General features: G+C 30.2%; 2 protein-coding genes across 3 annotated transcripts in view; both read left to right on the forward strand.

Moving 5' to 3' along the window:
* The window catches only part of LOC141388256 (adenylate cyclase type 2-like), a 517,012-nt gene that overhangs the window by 62,212 nt on the left and 433,764 nt on the right, over positions 1 to 21,036 (forward strand). The gene's annotated exons all lie outside the window — the stretch shown is intronic.
* LOC141388258 (adenylate cyclase type 2-like) overlaps positions 1 to 21,036 on the forward strand; it is a 209,685-nt gene that overhangs the window by 62,193 nt on the left and 126,456 nt on the right. The window contains exon 3 of the mRNA XM_073958297.1: positions 10,735 to 11,127. Within this exon, the coding sequence (XP_073814398.1) occupies positions 10,941 to 11,127 (187 nt within the window). The 5' untranslated portion in view covers positions 10,735 to 10,940. The remainder of the gene's footprint in view (positions 1 to 10,734; positions 11,128 to 21,036) is intronic.

Genomic DNA, 21,036 nt, shown 5'->3' on the forward strand with positions numbered 1-21,036 from the left:
ACGAGAGAAATCGCCAAAATTGGAAAGTTGCCCAAATTTCGCAATAATTGGATATTTTCCATGATCACATTCTGGACGCTTTAACTTCTGAAATAATTAGCCAATCTCAATGAAATCAATTGATTTTAGAAGAAGGATGTCTTCTGTTGAAAATTTGGACGAATTATGTTGCTGTTGTTGACCAAATACAAGAGATTTTGAAAAAAGAAGAAAGTTGACCAATTTGATCAATAATTGGATATTTTTGCATGGTGATATTCTGAAGGTAATAACTTCTGAAATAATCGGTGCATCTTAATTAAATAACATGATTTTGGAAGAAGGGCATCTCCCCTTGAAATCTGGTAAAAATTGTGTTAGTATTGCTGACCAAATACCAGAGATATGACCAAAAACTTAAAGTTGCTCAAGTTGATCAATGATTGGATATTTTCGCATGGTCGTGGCCATATTCCTGAGGCCATAACTTCTGAACGAATCGGTGCATCTTAATGGAATAATATGATTTTGGAAGGAGAGCATCTCCTCTTCATAGCTGATATGAATTATGTTGATATTGCTGATCAAATAGTAGAAATATGGCCAAAATTTTAATGTAGCCCAAGTTTACCAATAATTGAATATATTTCCAAGGTTATATTCTGGAAGCCATGGCTTGTGAAATATTTAATGGATCTAAAGGAAGTTACCGGATTCTAAAAGATAATGATCTCTTCTTCAAAACTGAAGTGAGTCATGTTGACGTAGTTGCCAAATTTTCAAGAGATATCGTAAAATTAATAAAAATTACCAAATATATAAATATTTGGGCATTTTTCCTTGTTGACATTCAGGGGGCCATAACTTCGAAAATAATTAGAGTAGCTCAATAAAATATATCGGGTTTGAAAAGGGGAGCATCTTTTCTGAAATAAATAATGTCGATATAACTGACCAAATACCAAAGATATGGCCAAAATTATAAAGTTGCCTAAATTTGTCAATAATTGGACATTTTTCCGTGTTCATAACCTGGAGTCCATAACTTCTGAAATAATTAGTGGATCTCAATGAAACTAATTGATTTTGAAAGAAGAATACTTCCTCTTGAAAACTGATATGAACTAGTTTGATATAGCCGAATTTAAAAATTGCCCAAGTTGATCAATAATTCGATATTTTTATAAGTTTATATTTTGGAGGCCATAACTTCTGAAATAATTTGTCGATCTCAGTGAAATCAATTGATTTCGAAATAGGAATACTTCATATTGCAAATTTATACAATTTATTTTGATATAGCTGACCAAATGCTTGAGATATCGTACCAAAAACTAAATTTACCAAATCTGTCAACAATTGGATATTTTTCGAAGAAGCCATATCTTCTGAAACAATTAATGCATCTCAAAGAAATTACCCGATTTTAAAAGATGTTGATTTATTTTTTAAACTGTAAATGAATTATGTTAAAATAGCTGACCAAATATTAGAGATATCGTGAAAATATTGATATTTCCCAAATTTGTCATTAATTGAGAATTTTGCCATGATCATATTTTAGGTGCCGTAACTTCTGTAATTGTAAGTGTATCGTATCGAAGTGACTTGATTTTGAAGGTAGGATATCTTTTCTTCAAAATTGTTATAAATTATGTTAATAAAACAGACCAAATACCAGCAATATCGTCAAAATTTTAAAGTTGCCCAAATTGATCAATAATTGTATATTTTTCCAAGGTCATATTCTGAAGGCGATAAGTTCTGAAACTGAAATTGTACTTTAAGGAAATTGCATGATTTTGAAAGGAGAGGATCTCTTCTTGAAATGTGATGGGAATTATGTTGATGGGTGGCGCGCCTATGACGTGAGGCTAATAAATATTTTTTAAAAACCCAAGCTTATGATGGGATGCTAGAAAATATTTTTTTAAAAATCCATGCTTATGATGGGAGGCTAGAAAATATTTTTTTAAAAATCCAAGCTTATGATGGGAGGGTAGAAATTTTTTTTTTTAAAAATCCAAGCTTATAATGGGAGGGTAGAAAATTTTTTTTTAAAAAATCCAGGCTTATGATGGGTGGCTAGAATTTTTTTTTAAATCCACGCTTATGATAGGAGGCTAGAAAATATTTTTTAAAAATCCAAGCTTATGATGGGAAGCTAGAAAATATTTTTTAAAAATCCAAGCTTATGATGGGAAGCTAGAAAATATTTTTTAAAAATCCACGCTTATGATGGGAGGCTAGAATTTTTTTTTAAATCCACGCTTATGATGGGAGGCTAGAAAATTTTTTAAAAAAATCCACGCTTATGATGGGAGGCTAGAAAATATTTTTTAAAAAATCCACGCTTATGATGGGAGGCTAGAAAATATTTTTTAAAAAATCCACGCTTATGATGGTAGGCTAGAAAATATTTTTTAAAAAATCCACGCTTATGATGGGAGGCTAGAAAATATTTTTTAAAAAATCCACGCTTATGATGGGAGGCTAGAAAATATTTTTTAAAAAATCCACGCTTATGATGGGAGGCTAGAAAATATTTTCTAAAAAATCCACGCTTATGATGGGAGGCTAAAAAATATTTTTTTAAAAAATCCACGCCTATAAAGGGAGGCTAGAAAATATTTTTTAAAAAATCCACACCTATGATGAGAGGCTAGGAATATTTTTTTAGAAAATCCACGCCTATGATGGGAGGATAGAAAATATTTTTTAAAAATCCAAGCTTATGATGGGAGGCTAGAAAATATTTTTTAAAAAATCCACGCTTATGATGGGAGGCTAGAAAATATTTTTTTAAAATCCACGCTTATGATGGGAGACTAGAAAATATTTTTTAAATATCCACGCTTATGACCGGATGATAGAAAATATTTTTTAAAAATCCACACTTATGATGGGAGGCTAGAAAATATTTTTTAAAAAATCCACGCCTATGATGGGAGGCTAGAAAATATTTTTTAAAAAATCCACGCCTATGATGGGAGGCTAGAAAATATTTTTTAAAAAATCCACGCCTATGATGGGTGGCTTGAAAATATTTTTTAAAAAATCCACGCCTATGATGGGAGGCTAGAAAATATTTAAAAAAAAATCCACGCTTATGATGGGAGGCTAGAAAATATTTTTTAAAAAATCCACGCCTATGATGGGAGGCTAGAAAATATTTTTTAAAAAATCCACGCCTATAATGGGAAGCTAGAAAATATATTTTGAAAAAATCCACGCTTATGATGGGAGGCTAGAAAATATTTTTTAAAAAATCCACGCCTATGATGGGAGGCTAGAAAATATTTTTTAAAAAATCCACGCTTATGATGGGAGGCTACAAAATATTTTTTAAAAAATCCACGTTTATGTTGGGAGGCTAGAAAATATTTTTTAAAAAATCTACGCCTATGATGGGAGGCTAGAAAATATTTAAAAAAAAATCCACGCTTATGATGGGAGGCTAGAAAATATTTTTTAAAAAATCCACGCCTATGATGGGAGGCTAGAAAATATTTTTTAAAAAATCCACGCTTATGATGGGAGGCTACAAAATATTTTTTAAAAAATCCACGTTTATGTTGGGAGGCTAGAAAATATTTTTTAAAAAATCTACGCCTATGATGGGAGGCTAGAAAATATTTTTATGATGGGAGGCTAGAAAATATTTAAAAATCCAAGCTTATGATGGGAGGCTAGAAAATATTTTTAAAAAAATCCACGCATATGATGGGAGGATAGAAAAAATTTTTAAAAAATCCAAGCTTATGATGGGATGCTAGAAAATATTTTTTAAAAATCCAAGCTTATGATGGGATGCTAGAAAATATTTTTTAAAAATCTGTTAGAAAATATTTTTTAAAAAATCCACGCCTATAATGGGTGGCTAGAAAATATTTTTTAAAAAATCCACGCTTATGATGGGAGGCTAGAAAATATTTTTTTAGAAAATCCACGCCTATGATGGGAGGCTAGAAAATATTTTTTAAAAATCCACGCCTATGTTGGGAGTCTCGTAAATTTATCAATAATTGGTCATTTCTCGCGTTACATTTTCCAGATGTCATAACTTCGGAAATGATGTATGTACCTTAATAGAATAAGTTGATTTTGAAATAAGGACATATCCACATCAAAATTAAAACAAATTATCCTGATGTGGTCTACCAAATATCAGAGTAATACCCAAATTTTTAAATTTGCCCAAATTGAACAATATTTGTATATTTTTCCAAAGTGAAATTCTGTAGGCCATAACTTCAGAAATTGAAGTCCATTTTTGAATTCCTATTTTATGTCCCCTGCTTGCAAAATATCCCTTTGTCGCTTAGTGTAATTAATTTATTTGCTGTTTAATTCCAAGCACCAACAATAATAAGACAAAATCATTGACAATAAATGACCAATAGTTAAGTGAGAGGCTGGCTAACAACTGAAACTGTTGCTGAACTGACAAAACAAAAAAGGAATTAAGACAAATGGAAGCTGAATTTATGTGGCGTTAATAATGAGCAGCAACATTAAGGCAGTGGTAATGCGTAAAACAACCCAAGGGAATAAGATAAACAGAACAACAAATTGTGAAGTTTGGTGTTAAGGCTTTAAAAGTTATGAGCAAAAGTTAGTTATTAAAAGGATTCCCTTTTCTCTGTAACCTCCAAGGACTAAGATACTTGGTTAAGACTAAGTTAAGCCTTACGGGATCTATTATTAACAATTTATAATTAAAAATAATTTGTGTATAAAAATTTATGTAAGAAAAGGTCAAATACCAATTCGATTTGAATTACATCAGCTTTGCCAGGTGTCCAAGAGTTAAGCTATCGGCTATATCCCGTTTAACACAAAATTGATTTTATCTTTAATTGCGACACTGTCGGCAATTAATAATAATTTTATTTTAGCAACAACAAAAAACAGCAACAGCTCATGAAAAACTCACAACAACCAACAAAACGATCCGCTTGTTATGGCATTTCAAAATTTAATTAGATAATTGTCGGAACATGCATTGCTACAACTTAGATGAATGAAAAGAAATATTAAGTGTTTGGATCTGTTATAAATATTGTGTAATATTTGTTTTTTTTTTTTTGTGAAATTATTTGCAAAAATTATTTTAGATCGATTTGCAAAATTAGAAATAAAGGGACCAAAAAATCGTTTATTGTTAGGAATTAAATTAAATTAAATTGGCCATTCTTTCCCAAAAAAATAAAATACACCACATATCCTTATTGTGCCACAAAGCCTTAAATTAGACCACATTCTCTATAAATTTGGTGCCTCAAAATATACCACCTAAAAATAGGCAACATATTTATGGAAAGCTAAAGCCTTAAACCCGACCACAGTTTTTTTCTATACATTAAAAACCTCTTTATAATCACCGAATTTATTGATTTAAAATAATCCAATGTTTTCGAATAAATTTCCATTAATTTTATGTGTTGTTGTTATTTGGTTTCTTCTTGATAATCCCTTCTATAATTACCTTTAATTTGTTGTTAATTTACAAGCAAACAATAATTAAATGAATTAAATGGGATTTTTTTCACATTTGTTTATCTCCATAACGAGATCACATATCACAAAATTGATGGTGGAAAAAGTGCGCCATTGGAACGTGCTGTGATAGGTGGTTTCTTATAATCTGTTGAAATATTTATTTCTATGGAAATTATTTAAAATTAAACAAAATTATTTTGTATATTAAATGCGTATTAAAATTCTGTTTTAAATAAATTTTCTATTTAATTGTTATGTGAAATGGTAGATAATGAGGTCATTAAAAATTAATTCAGAACAAGAGGAAGTAGTGAAACCTGTTAAAAATAATTTTCCCAAACAGAGATAGACCGTAGCGGAAGTTATGGCTTCCGGAAAGTGACCTTGAAAAAATGTCTATTTATTGACAGATTTGGAATAGCTTGTTAATATGGCGATAGCTCGGAGATTTTGGTCATCGACATTAAAATAAATTTTAGCTATTTTGAAAAGGACATGATCACATTTCCAAGTCATGTTATTGCATTGATATCCATTAATTATTTCAGAAGTTATGGCCCCTAGAATTTGAGTTAGGAGAAAATGCCAATTATTAATAAATTTGGGCAACTTTTCAGTTTTGGCGGTATCTTTGGTATTTGGTCAGTTATATCAACGTAGTACATTCCAATTTTGAAGAAAAGTTATTCCTCTTTCAAACTCAATTTATTTTATTGAGATACTCAGATTATTTCCGAAGTTATGGCCACTAGAATGTGAGCATGGGCAAATTTTCAATTATTAATAAATTTGGGCAATTTGGTTCTTCTTACGATATCTCTGGTATTTGGTCAGCTACATCAACATAAATCATACAAATTTTGAAGAAAATATTTTCTTTTTTCAAACTTAATTTATTTCATTGAGATCTTCTTATTATTTCAAAAGTTATGGCCTTAGGAATGTGACCATGGAAAAATACCCAATTATAGCAAAAATTGGGCAATTTTGTTTATTTTATGATATTTTTGGTAGTTGGTCAGCTGCATCAACATAAATCACACAAATTTTAAAGAGAAGGTGTTCTTCTTAAAATTCCAATTGATTTCTTTGAGATCAATTTATTATTTCAGCAGTTGTGGCCTCAGGAATGTGATTATTAAAAAATACCCAATTATTGCTAAATTTGGGCAATTTTGTTAATTTTATGATATCTCTGGTATTGGGTCAGCTACATCAACATAAATCATACAAATTTTAAAGAGAATGTGTTCCCCTTTCAAAACCAGTTGATTTCATTGAGATCTACTTATTATTTCAGAAGTTGTGGCTTCAGGAATGTGATCATTAAAAATACCCAATTATTGCTATATTTGGACAATTTTGTTAATTTTACGATATCTCTAGTATTTGGTCAGTTATGTCAAAATATTTCTTTTAAATTTGAAATAAGAGTCCATAATCTTTTAAATTCAGGTAACTTCTTTAAGATCCATTAATTATTTCAGAAGTTATGGCCTCCAAACTATAACCCTGAAAAACTCCCAATTGGTGGTCAACTTGGGGAACTTTAAAATTTTGGCCATATCTTTGGTATTTGGTTAGCAATATCAACATAATTCATATCAGTTTTCAAAACAAGATGCTTTGTTTTCAAAATCATGTTATTTGATTAAGATATTCCGATTACTTAAGAAGTTATAACCTCTAGAATATAATCTTGGAAGAATATCCAATTATTTGTGAACTTGGGCAACTTTAAAATTTTGGCCATATCTTTGGTATTTGGTTAGCAATGTCAACATAATTCATATCAGCTTTCAAGAGGAGATGCTCTGTTTTGAAAGTCATGTTATTTGATTAAGATATTCCGATTATTTAAGAAGTTATGACCTCCAGACTATAACCATAGAAACATATCCAATTATTGATGCATTTGGGCAAATTCAACTTTTTTACCATTTCTCTGGTATTTTTCTCAGCAACATCTTCATAATTCATACCAATTTTAAAGAATAGATACTCTTCTTCCAAAATCAATAGGTTTTGTTTAGAATGCATTGAAGATTTCAGAAGTTATGGCCTCCAGAATGTGACCATGCAAAAATATACAATTATTGCTAAATTTGGACAATTTTGTACTTTTTACGATATCTCTGGTATTTGGTCGGTTGCATCACCACAATTCGCATCAATTTTCAAAACAAGATTGGAGTGGATTTTTTAAAAAATATTTTCTAGCCTCCCATCATAGGCGTGGATTTTTTAAAAAATATTTTCTAGCCTCCCATCATAGGCGTGGATTTTTTAAAAAATATTTTCTAGCCTCCCATCATAGGCGTGGATTTTTTAAAAAATATTTTCTAGCCTCCCATTATAGGCGTGGATTTTTTAAAAAATATTTTCTAGCCTCCCATTATAGGCGTGGATTTTTTAAAAAATATTTTCTAGCCTCCCATTATAGGCGTGGATTTTTTAAAAATTATTTTCAAGCCACCCATCATAGGCGTGGATTTTTTAAAAAATATTTTCTAGCCTCCCATCATAGGCGTGGATTTTTTAAAAAATATTTTCTAGCCTCCCATCATAGGCGTGGATTTTTTAAAAAATATTTTCTAGCCTCACATCATAGTCGTGGATTTTTTAAAAAATTTTTTCTAGCCACCCATCATAGGCGTGGATTTTTTAAAAAATATTTTCTAGCCTCCCATCATAGTCGTGGATTTTTTAAAAAATATTTTCTAGCCTCCCATCATAGGCGTGGATTTTTTAAAAAATATTTTCTAGCCTCCCATCATAGGCGTGGATTTTTTAAAAAATATTTTCTAGCCTCCCATCATAGGCGTGGATTTTTTAAAAAATATTTTCTAGCCTCCCATCATAGGCGTGGATTTTTTAAAAAATATTTTCTAGCCTCCCATCATAGGCGTGGATTTTTTAAAAAATATTTTCTAGCCTCCCATCATAGGCGTGGATTTTTTAAAAAATATTTTCTAGCCTCCCATCATAGGCGTGGATTTTTTAAAAAATATTTTCTAGCCTCCCATCATAGGCGTGGATTTTTTAAAAAATATTTTCTAGCCTCCATCATAGGCGTGGATTTTTTAAAAAATATTTTCCAGCCTCCCATCATAGGCGTGGATTTTTTAAAAAATATTTTCCAGCCTCCCATCATAGGCGTGGATTTTTTAAAAAATATTTTCCAGCCTCCCATCATAGGCGTGGATTTTTTAAAAAATATTTTCCAGCCTCCCATAATAGGCGTGGATTTTTTAAAAAATATTTTCCAGCCTCCCATCATATGCGTGGATTTTTTAAAAAATATTTTCTAGCCTCCCATCATAGGCGTGGATTTTTTAAAAAATATTTTCTAGCCACCCATCATAGGCGTGGATTTTTTAAAAAATATTTTCTAGCCACCCATCATAGGCGTGGATTTTTTAAAAAAATATTTTCTAGCCACCCATCATAGGCGTGGATTTTTTAAAAAATATTTTCTAGCCACCCATCATAGGCGTGGATTTTTTAAAAAAATATTTTCTAGCCACCCATCATAGGCGTGGATTTTTTAAAAAATATTTTCTAGCCACCCATCATAGGCGTGGATTTTTTAAAAAAATATTTTCTAGCCACCCATCATAGGCGTGGATTTTTTAAAAAATATTTTCTAGCCACCCATCATAGGCGTGGATTTTTTAAAAAAATATTTTCTAGCCACCCATCATAGGCGTGGATTTTTTAAAAAATATTTTCTAGCCACCCATCATAGGCGTGGATTTTTTAAAAAATATTTTCAAGCCACCCATCATAGGCGTGGATTTTTTAAAAAATATTTTCAAGCCTTCCACCATAGGCGTGGATTTTTTAAAAAATATTTTCAAGCCTTCCACCATAGGCGTGGATTTTTTAAAAAATATTTTCAAGCCTTCCACCATAGGCGTGGATTTTTTAAAAAATATTTTCAAGCCTTCCACCATAGGCGTGGATTTTTTAAAAAATATTTTCAAGCCTTCCACCATAGGCGTGGATTTTTTAAAAAATATTTTCAAGCCTTCCACCATAGGCGTGGATTTTTTAAAAAATATTTTCAAGCCTTCCACCATAGGCGTGGATTTTTTAAAAAATATTTTCAAGCCTTCCACCATAGGCGTGGATTTTTTAAAAAATATTTTCAAGCCTTCCACCATAGGCGTGGATTTTTTAAAAAATATTTTCAAGCCTTCCACCATAGGCGTGGATTTTTTAAAAAATATTTTCAAGCCTTCCACCATAGGCGTGGATTTTTTAAAAAATATTTTCAAGCCTTCCACCATAGGCGTGGATTTTTTAAAAAATATTTTCAAGCCTTCCACCATAGGCGTGGATTTTTTAAAAAATATTTTCAAGCCTCCCATCATAGGCGTCGATTTTTTAAAAAATATTTTCTAGCCTTCTACCATAGGCGTGGATTTTTTAAAAAATATTTTCTATCCTCCCATCATAGGCGTCGATTTTTTAAAAAATATTTTCTAGCCTCCCACCATAGGCGTGGATTTTTTAAAAAATATTTTCTAGCCTCCCATCATAGGCGTGGATTTTTTAAAAAATATTTTCTAGCCTCCCATCATAGGCGTGGATTTTTTAAAAAATATTTTCTAGCCTCCCACCATAGGCGTGGATTTTTTAAAAAATATTTTCTAGCCTCCCATCATAGGCGTGGATTTTTTAAAAAATATTTTCTAGCCTCCCATCATAGGCGTGGATTTTTTAAAAAATATTTTCTAGCCTCCCATCATGGCATGGATTTTTATAAAATATTTTCTAGCCTCCCATCATAGGCGTGGATTTTTTAAAAAATATTTTCTAGCCTCCCATCGTAGACATGGATTTTTTAAAAAATATTTTCTAGCCTCCCATCATAGGCGTGGATTTTTTAAAAAATATTTTCTAGCCTCCCATCATAGGCGTGGATTTTTTAAAAAATATTTTCTAGCCTCCCATCATATGCGTGGATTTTTTAAAAAATATTTTCTAGCCTCCCATCATAGGCGTGGATTTTTTAAAAAATATTTTCTAGCCTCCCATCATAGGCGTGGATTTTTTAAAAAATATTTTCTAGCCTCCCATCATAGGCGTGGATTTTTTAAAAAATATTTTCTAGCCTCCCATCATAGGCGTGGATTTTTTAAAAAACAGTTTCTAGCCTCCCATCATATCATAATTTTTAAATATTTAATATTTAAATTTAAAAAGGAAACTAATTTTCATTATATCTCAATTTGTTTCTCATTACAGGTTAACTAAGATGCTATGCCCCCCTATCCTGAAAATATTTCAACATAAAAAGCAAAACGTCTGAAGTTAATAAATCAAATTAAAATCCCCTTTGTAGTAATTAAAAAACCCCCTATTTTGAAATATGTTTGAAACTCCCAGTGAAGTAAAGAAGTGAATTTTGAGGGGAGAAGCGAAATAAAAAAAAAATATTTTTGATATCAACCATGGTTAAACACAATGTGGAGATTGTGAAAACAGAAAATGGCATAAATGCAGCAAAGACCCAGGGGCTAGCTGCAGCATCTGCTGGTGCTGGAGGGGGTGCGTTGAAAACAAAAATGACCAATAAGGCAGCAAATGGCAATGCGGATACGGAGGATTTAAATGATGGCGGTGAAAATGGTACCACAGGTAAGTGATGACACATAAGATAAGGAAACCCCTTCCTTATAGCAAAAATTTATATTTTCTTGGTCCCTTAAATGGTCATTAAATTGTGATCATCATTATTTGTGGTTAGGTTTAATTGAATTATTAAATTAAAGGAGGATTGTGGTGGATGACCTTTAGCATTTTTTTCAAATTTCCCCATTGTTCTCCTCGAATATAAAAGCGGTCAAGTTTATAATCGCATTTTCCAAAAGGGTGCTATTTGTGGTGAGTGATAGCGCAGGGAGAGAGACAGGTTGGGATTTTATAAATTAATTACGAATTAAATTGTACCATAAACTGTCTCGCACAAAAGTTATTTCCTCTACACGCAGCATGGCGTGCAATATTTATTTCATGTTTCGTTCCGTTTTATACATTTGGTACTGTTGGCCTGGGGCTTTGTGAGGGTGTCATGTTATATCATGTTTAAAGTGACAATAACAAAGGCAATCACAAAGAGTTCCCACTATGGAAGGAGGATGGGAAGAATGTTGACTTTCATGGGAAGAAAGTTGCTTGACCATAAATAAAATTCAATAACATTTTCTAAAGGATTTTTTTTCGGTTACTCGATTATCGATAAAATTTAAGTATGAAATTGATAAATAATTTCCTATAGAAATTTTATCGATAATCGACAAAAATTCGAAAAAATCGAAAAAAATTCCTATAGAAATTTTGTCGATAATCCATAAAAAATTTCCTATAGAAATTTTATCGATAAAAAATTTCCTATAGAAATTTTATCAATAATATCGAAAAAAATTTTATAGAAATTTTATCGATAAAATCGACAAAATTTCCTATAGAAATTTTATCGATAAAATCGACAAACTTTCCTATAGAAATTTTATGGATAAAATCGACAAAATTTCCTATAGAAATTTTATCGATAAAATCGACAAAATTTCCTATAGAAATTTTATCGATAAAATCGACAAAATTTCCTATAGAAATTTTATCGATAAAATCGACAAAATTTCCTATAGAAATTTTATCGATAAAATCGACAAAATTTCCTATAGAAATTTTATCGATAAAATCGACAAAATTTCCTATAGAAATTTTATCGATAAAATCGACAAAATTTCCTATAGAAATTTTATCGATAAAATCGACAAAATTTCCTATAGAAATTTTATCGATAAAATCGACAAAATTTCCTATAGAAATTTTATCGATAAAATCGACAAAATTTCCTATAGAAATTTTATCGATAAAATCGACAAAATTTCCTATAGAAATTTTATCGATAAAATCGACAAAATTTCCTATAGAAATTTTATCGATAAAATCGACAAAATTTCCTATAGAAATTTTATCGATAAAATCGACAAAATTTCCTATAGAAATTTTATCGATAATATCGAAAAAATTTCCTATAAAAATTTTATCGATAATATCGAAAAAATTTCCTATAGAAATTTTATCGATAAAATCGACAAAATTTCCTATAGAAATTTTATCGATAAAATCGACAAAATTTCCTATAGAAATTTTATCGATAAAATCGACAAAATTTCCTATAGAAATTTTATCGATAAAATCGACAAAATTTCCTATAGAAATTTTATCGATAAAATCGACAAAATTTCCTATAGAAATTTTATCGATAAAATCGACAAAATTTCCTATAGAAATTTTATCGATAAAATCGACAAAATTTCCTATAGAAATTTTATCGATAAAATCGACAAAATTTCCTATAGAAATTTTATCGATAAAATCGACAAAATTTCCTATAGAAATTTTATCGATAAAATCGACAAAATTTCCTATAGAAATTTTATCGATAAAATCGACAAAATTTCCTATTGAAATTTTATCGATAAAATCGACAAAATTTCCTATAGAAATTTTATCGATAAAATCGACAAAATTTCCTATAGAAATTTTATCGATAAAATCGACAAAACTTCCTATAGATATTTTATCGACAAAATCGACAAAATTTCCTATAGAAATTTTACCGATCAAAATTTCCTATAGAAATTTTATCGGTAAAATTTCCTATAGAGATTTTATCGATAAAATCGACAAAATTTCCTATAGAAATTTTATCGATAAAATCGACAAAATTTCCTATAGAAATTTTATCGATAAAATCGACAAAATTTCCTATAGAAATTTTATCGATAAAATCGACAAAATTTCCTATAGAAATTTTATCGATAAAATCGACAAAATTTCCTATAGAAATTTTATTGATAAAATCGACAAAATTTCCTATAGAAATTTTATCGATAAAATCGACAAAATTTCCTATAGAAATTTTATCGATAAAATCGACAAAATTTCCTATAGAAATTTTATCGATAAAATCGACAAAATTTCCTATAGAAATTTTATCGATAAAATCGACAAAATTTCCTATAGAAATTTTATCGATAAAATCGACAAAATTTCCTATAGAAATTTTATCGATAAAATCGACAAAATTTCCTATAGAAATTTTATCGATAAAATCGACAAAATTTCCTATAGAAATTTTATCGATAAAAAATCGACAAAATTTCCTATAGAAATGTTATCGATAAAATCGACAAAATTTCCTATAGAAATTTTATTGATAAAATCGATAAAATCGATTTTATAGATAAAATCGACAAAATTTCCTATAGAAATTTTATCGATAAAATCGACAAAATTTCCTATAGAAATTTTATCGATAAAATCGACAAAATTTCCTATAGAAATTTTATCGATAAAATCGACAAAATTTCCTATTGAAATTTTATCGATAAAATCGACAAAATTTCCTATAGAAATTTTATCGATAAAATCGACAAAATTTCCTATAGAAATTTTATCGATAAAATCGACAAAACTTCCTATAGATATTTTATCGACAAAATCGACAAAATTTCCTATAGAAATTTTACCGATCAAAATTTCCTATAGAAATTTTATCGGTAAAATTTCCTATAGAGATTTTATCGATAAAATCGACAAAATTTCCTATAGAGATTTTATCGATAAAATCGACAAAATTTCCTATAGAAATTTTATCGATAAAATCGACAAAATTTCCTATAGAAATTTTATCGATAAAATCGACAAAATTTCCTATAGAAATTTTATTGATAAAATCGACAAAATTTCCTATAGAAATTTTATCGATAAAATCGACAAAATTTCCTATAGAAATTTTATCGATAAAATCGACAAAATTTCCTATAGAAATTTTATCGATAAAATCGACAAAATTTCCTATAGAAATTTTATCGATAAAATCGACAAAATTTCCTATAGAAATTTTATCGATAAAATCGACAAAATTTCCTATAGAAATTTTATCGATAAAATCGACAAAATTTCCTATAGAAATTTTATCGATAAAATCGACAAAATTTCCTATAGAAATTTTATCGATAAAATCGACAAAATTTTCCTATAGAAATTTTATCGATAAAATCGACAAAATTTCCTATAGAAATTTTATCGATAAAATCGACAAAATTTCCTATAGAAATTTTATCGATAAAAAATCGACAAAATTTCCTATAGAAATGTTATCGATAAAATCGAAAAAATTTCCTATAGAAATTTTATCGATAAAAAAATTTTTCCTATAGAAATTGGATCGATAATCGATAAAACATTTCCTTAGAAATTTTATTGATAATCGATAAAAATTTTCTTTAGAGATTTTATAGATAATCGAGAAAAATGTCCTATAGAAATTTTATCAATAATGGAAAAAATTTCCTATAGAAATTTAATCGATAATAGCGAAAAAATATCCTATTGAAATTTTATCGACCGTCGATAAAAAATTTCCTAAGAAATTTTATCGATCATCGATAAAAAATTTCCTATTGAAATTTTATCGATAAAATCGACAAAATTTCCTATAGAAATTTTATCGATAAAATCGACAAAATTTCCAATAGAAATTTTATCGATATTATCGACAAAATTTCCAATAGAAATTTTATCGATATTATCGACAAATTTTCCTATAGAAATTTTATCGATAAAATCGACAAATCCTATAGAAATTTTATCGATAAAACCGACAAAATTTCCTATAGAAATTTAATCGATAAAATCGACATTTCCTATAGAAATTTTATCGATAAAATCAACAAAATTTCCAATAGAAATTTTATCGATAAAATCAACAAAATTTCCTATAGAAATTTTACCGATACAATCTACAAAATTTCCTATAGGAATTTTACCGATAAAATCGACGAAATTTCCTATAGACATTTTATCGATAATATCGACGAATTTCCTATAGAAATTTCTAATAGAAATTTTATCGATAAAATCGACTACATTTCCTATAGAAATTTTATCGATAAAATCGACAAAATTTCCTATACCAATTTTATAGATAATCGACAAAATTTCCTATAGAAAATTTATCGATAAAATCGACAAAATTTCCTATAGAAAATTTATCGATAAAATCGACAAAATTTCCTATAGAAAATTTATCGATAAAATCGACAAAATTTCCTATAGAAAATTTATCGATAAAATCGACAAAATTTCCTATAGAAATTTTATCGATAAAATCGACAAAATTTCATATAGAAATTTTATCGATAAAATCGACAAAATTTCCTATAGAAATTTTATCGATAAAATCGACAAAATTTCCTATAGAAATTTTATCGATAAAATCGACAAAATTTCCTATAGAAATTTTATCGATAAAATCGACAAAATTTCCTATAGAAAATTAATCGAAAAAATTGCCTATCGAAATCGAACAAAAATTCCTGTTGAAATTTTATCAATAATCGAAAAAATGTCCAATTGATAAAATAAAACTTCTATAGGAAATTTTTTCGGTATTATCGATGAAATTTACATACGAAATTTTTTCGATGTTATTTCTATAAGAAATTTTTCATTATTATCGATAAAATTTCAATAGGAATATTTCGATATTATCGATAAAATTTCTATAGGAAATTTTTTGTTTCCGTTTTCCACAAATTATCATACTTCCTCTCTACTTTTACCCTTTCAACCCCTTTCATATTTGCCAAAACGTTCAACAAATATCTCAAAGTCATGGTCACTAACCCGCACACAATGAGAGCGAAAAAAAAAACATTTCCCCATTCCTCGCACACCCTGAAAGATGAGGCTGTTTGCGATGATGATGATGACTATGATATTTTATATTTAGAGGCTACAAAAATATATTTTGTATGGAGGTCATAATGATGTAGGTAATTGCCAGGGTCGATAACCACGCTACTATCCATGTTGGTGCTTTTGTTTTCGAATTTCCCATGGATATGAGCAATCAACACTTTTTGAGACTACTGGGCTTTGACATGACCAAACGAACAACTTTGCGAGAAAAAAGTTGAAAATTTAACCACTTCAAGTTTCAGCAATAGCAGAGAAACTTTGGCCAAGAACTTAGTTGTTGATGAAGGCACTTGTCTTGAGGAAAAGTTGGAAAGTAATGAATACGGGGGAGGATGATGAATGATTTGTAATAATGATGTTCACTTTGCGCACTGGGTACCAATAATAAAAATTAAATAAAAAATATAAATTTCCGTTGACTTTTTTCAAAGAAAGTATCAACCTAAATTATATTTAAGATTCGAACAGGTTCTCCAAAAGAAGAAGATAATTGATTGAACCCACATAAGCACCCAGCAGCAATCTTCCTTTAATTTGCCATCAATTGTTCCTGCACATGACATATGTATATTATTGTCAAGTGTAATATGTTATGATGATATGAGTATACACTTTAGCCATAATGACTTCCCATCCACCAGAAATCCTTTCAAATATTCTTTCATTTCCACATACATCCTTTTGTTTACTACCCACCCAACCATATATTTGAAACGCCAAAATATTGTATTTTCTGCTAGAGAACAATTGAAGAATTCTCGAAAGTGTTGGCGAAAGATATTTATGTCAAAATCACTCAATGACTTGCTATTGTTCTGAAGGAGATCTCTGCAAGTAATGAGGAAGCAGAAGGAACGCAAGTGAATGCACGACTGACATTAAGGACTATGACCTCTTTTTCTTGTGCGGATGACAAAGTTAATGAAGTGACCCAAATGATTTACTTGTGCAAAGGTCTTAAATTTTTAATTTAATTGAAATTATAAAAGTTGACAAAGAAAAAAGACAGTTTTCGTAAGAGATCAAAAGTCATTGTCTCAATTTCAGTTTTTTATTCTCCACCTCCTATTCTAGCTTTTGTATTTGGATATGTTTGTCTTATTTATTTTTAGCTGGTTTTATTTATGCTACTCCTGCAGGCTATATTGTTTTACATGCATACCAATGAGAAGCCTTGAGCAATGTGTGTATCTCTTCCTACCCCTGCTACAGCAACCACAACCTGTCAACATATTACCTTAATAAATATTGACAATATTTAATATGTTATGCCCATAACGAAGTAGGACGCGAGCATCATTATCCTCATTTCTGAAAATTATTTGTGAAAATGTATGCGTATTACCATCATCATCATATTGGTATATAACATCATTACGAGTTGAATATTGCATGTCTGCAGGGTTAATAAAGACACAAGGACCATACTCAAAGAAGTTTTGAGGCATCCTTCTTTGACATAAAAAGCTGTCTTTAAAAATCACTCCTTCTGTAGATTTCTTGCAGAAATTTCGAAGCTCCCATCAGACCATTTGAAACCCTTTTCCTTTATAAAGCACTGAAAATTATCACCCAGCATCTACATCGGGTAAACGGATGCGTATAACTGTCGTCAACATGTATACGTCACCATGGACGGCATTAATAAGAATTATGTATTTTCAAGCCTACCAATCAAAGGCGTGGATTTTTTAAAAAATATTTTCAAGCCTACCAAACAAAGGCGTGGATTTTTTAAAAATTAATTTCAAGCCTCCCAACCAAAGGCGTGGATTTATTTAAAAATTAATTTCAAGCCTCCCAACCAAAGGCGTGGATTTAAAAAAATATTTTCAAGCCTCCCAACCAAAGGCGTGGATTTTTTAAAAAAATATTTTCAAGCCTCCCAACCAAGGGCGTGGATTTTTTAAAAAATGTTCAAGCCTCCCAACCAAAGGCGTGGATTTAAAAAAATATTTTCAAGCCTCCCAACCAAAGGCGTGGATGTAAAAAAATATTTTCAAGCCTCCCAACCAAAGGCGTGGATTAAAAAAAAATATGTTCAAGCCTCCCAACCAAAGGCGTGGATTTAAAAAAAATATTTTCAAGCCTCTCAACCAAAGGCGTGGATTTAAAAAAATATATTTTCAAGCCTCCCAACCAAAGGCATGGATTTAAAAAAAATATTTTCAAGCCTCTCAACCAAAGGCGTGGATTTATTTAAAAATTAATTTCAAGCCTCCCAACCAAAGGCGTGGATTTATTTAAAAATTAATTTCAAGCCTCCCAACCAAAGGCGTGGATTTATTTAAAAATTAATTTCAAGCCTCCCAACCAAAGGCGTGGATTTATTTAAAAATTAATTTCAAGCCTCCCAACCAAAGGCGTGGATTTATTTAAAAATTAATTTCAAGCCTCCCAACCAAAGGCGTGGATTTATTTAAAAATTAATTTCAAGCCTCCCAACCAAAGGCGTGGATTTATTTAAAAATTAATTTCAAGCCTCCCAACCAAAGGCGTGGATTTATTTAAAAATTAATTTCAAGCCTCCCAACCAAAGGCGTGGATTTATTTAAAAATTAATTTCAAGCCTCCCAACCAAAGGCGTGGATTTATTTAAAAATTAATTTCAAGCCTCCCAACCAAAGGCGTGGATTTATTTAAAAATTAATTTCAAGCCTCCCAACCAAAGGCGTGGATTTATTTAAAAATTAATTTCAAGCCTCCCAACCAAAGGCGTGGATTTATTTAAAAATTAATTTCAAGCCTCCCAACCAAAGGCGTGGATTTATTTAAAAATTAATTTCAAGCCTCCCAACCAAAGGCGTGGATTTATTTAAAAATTAATTTCAAGCCTCCCAACCAAAGGCGTGGATTTATTTAAAAATTAATTTCAAGCCTCCCAACCAAAGGCGTGGATTTATTTAAAAATTAATTTCAAGCCTCCCAACCAAAGGCGTGGATTTATTTAAAAATTAATTTCAAGCCTCCCAACCAAAGGCGTGGATTTATTTAAAAATTAATTTCAAGCCTCCCAACCAAAGGCGTGGATTTATTTAAAAATTAATTTCAAGCCTCCCAACCAAAGGCGTGGATTTATTTAAAAATTAATTTCAAGCCTCCCAACCAAAGGCGTGGATTTATTTAAAAATTAATTTCAAGCCTCCCAACCAAAGGCGTGGATTTATTTAAAAATTAATTTCAAGCCTCCCAACCAAAGGCGTGGATTTATTTAAAAATTAATTTCAAGCCTCCCAACCAAAGGCGTGGATTTATTTAAAAATTAATTTCAAGCCTCCCAACCAAAGGCGTGGATTTATTTAAAAATTAATTTCAAGCCTCCCAACCAAAGGCGTGGATTTATTTAAAAATTAATTTCAAGCCTCCCAACCAAAGGCGTGGATTTATTTAAAAATTAATTTCAAGCCTCCCAACCAAAGGCGTGGATTTATTTAAAAATTAATTTCAAGCCTCCCAACCAAAGGCGTGGATTTATTTAAAAATTAATTTCAAGCCTCCCAACCAAAGGCGTGGATTTATTTAAAAATTAATTTCAAGCCTCCCAACCAAAGGCGTGGATTTATTTAAAAATTAATTTCAAGCCTCCCAACCAAAGGCGTGGATTTATTTAAAAATTAATTTCAAGCCTCCCAACCAAAGGCGTGGATTTATTTAAAAATTAATTTCAAGCCTCCCAACCAAAGGCGTGGATTTATTTAAAAATTAATTTCAAGCCTCCCAACCAAAGGCGTGGATTTATTTAAAAATTAATTTCAAGCCTCCCAACCAAAGGCGTGGATTTATTTAAAAATTAATTTCAAGCCTCCCAACCAAAGGCGTGGATTTATTTAAAAATTAATTTCAAGCCTCCCAACCAAAGGCGTGGATTTATTTAAAAATTAATTTCAAGCCTCCCAACCAAAGGCGTGGATTTATTTAAAAATTAATTTCAAGCCTCCCAACCAAAGGCGTGGATTTATTTAAAAATTAATTTCAAGCCTCCCAACCAAAGGCGTGGATTTATTTAAAAATTAATTTCAAGCCTCCCAACCAAAGGCGTGGATTTATTTAAAAATTAATTTCAAGCCTCCCAACCAAAGGCGTGGATTTATTTAAAAATTAATTTCAAGCCTCCCAACCAAAGGCGTGGATTTATTTAAAAATTAATTTCAAGCCTCCCAACCAAAGGCGTGGATTTATTTAAAAATTAATTTCAAGCCTCCCAACCAAAGGCGTGGATTTATTTAAAAATTAATTTCAAGCCTCCCAACCAAAGGCGTGGATTTATTTAAAAATTAATTTCAAGCCTCCCAACCAAAGGCGTGGATTTATTTAAAAATTAATTTCAAGCCTCCCAACCAAAGGCGTGGATTTATTTAAAAATTAATTTCAAGCCTCCCAACCAAAGGCGTGGATTTATTTAAAAATTAATTTCAAGCCTCCCAACCAAAGGCGTGGATTTATTTAAAAATTAATTTCAAGCCTCCCAACCAAAGGCGTGGATTTATTTAAAAATTAATTTCAAGCCTCCCAACCAAAGGCGTGGATTTATTTAAAAATTAATTTCAAGCCTCCCAACCAAAGGCGTGGATTTATTTAAAAATTAATTTCAAGCCTCCCAACCAAAGGCGTGGATTTATTTAAAAATTAATTTCAAGCCTCCCAACCAAAGGCGTGGATTTATTTAAAAATTAATTTCAAGCCTCCCAACCAAAGGCGTGGATTTATTTAAAAATTAATTTCAAGCCTCCCAACCAAAGGCGTGGATTTATTTAAAAATTAATTTCAAGC

This window comes from Musca autumnalis, unplaced genomic scaffold (genome assembly GCF_047663935.1).
Source record: "Musca autumnalis isolate F117 unplaced genomic scaffold, ASM4766393v1 scaffold_9, whole genome shotgun sequence".
In the NCBI taxonomy this organism is placed as follows: Eukaryota; Metazoa; Arthropoda; class Insecta; order Diptera; family Muscidae; genus Musca; species Musca autumnalis.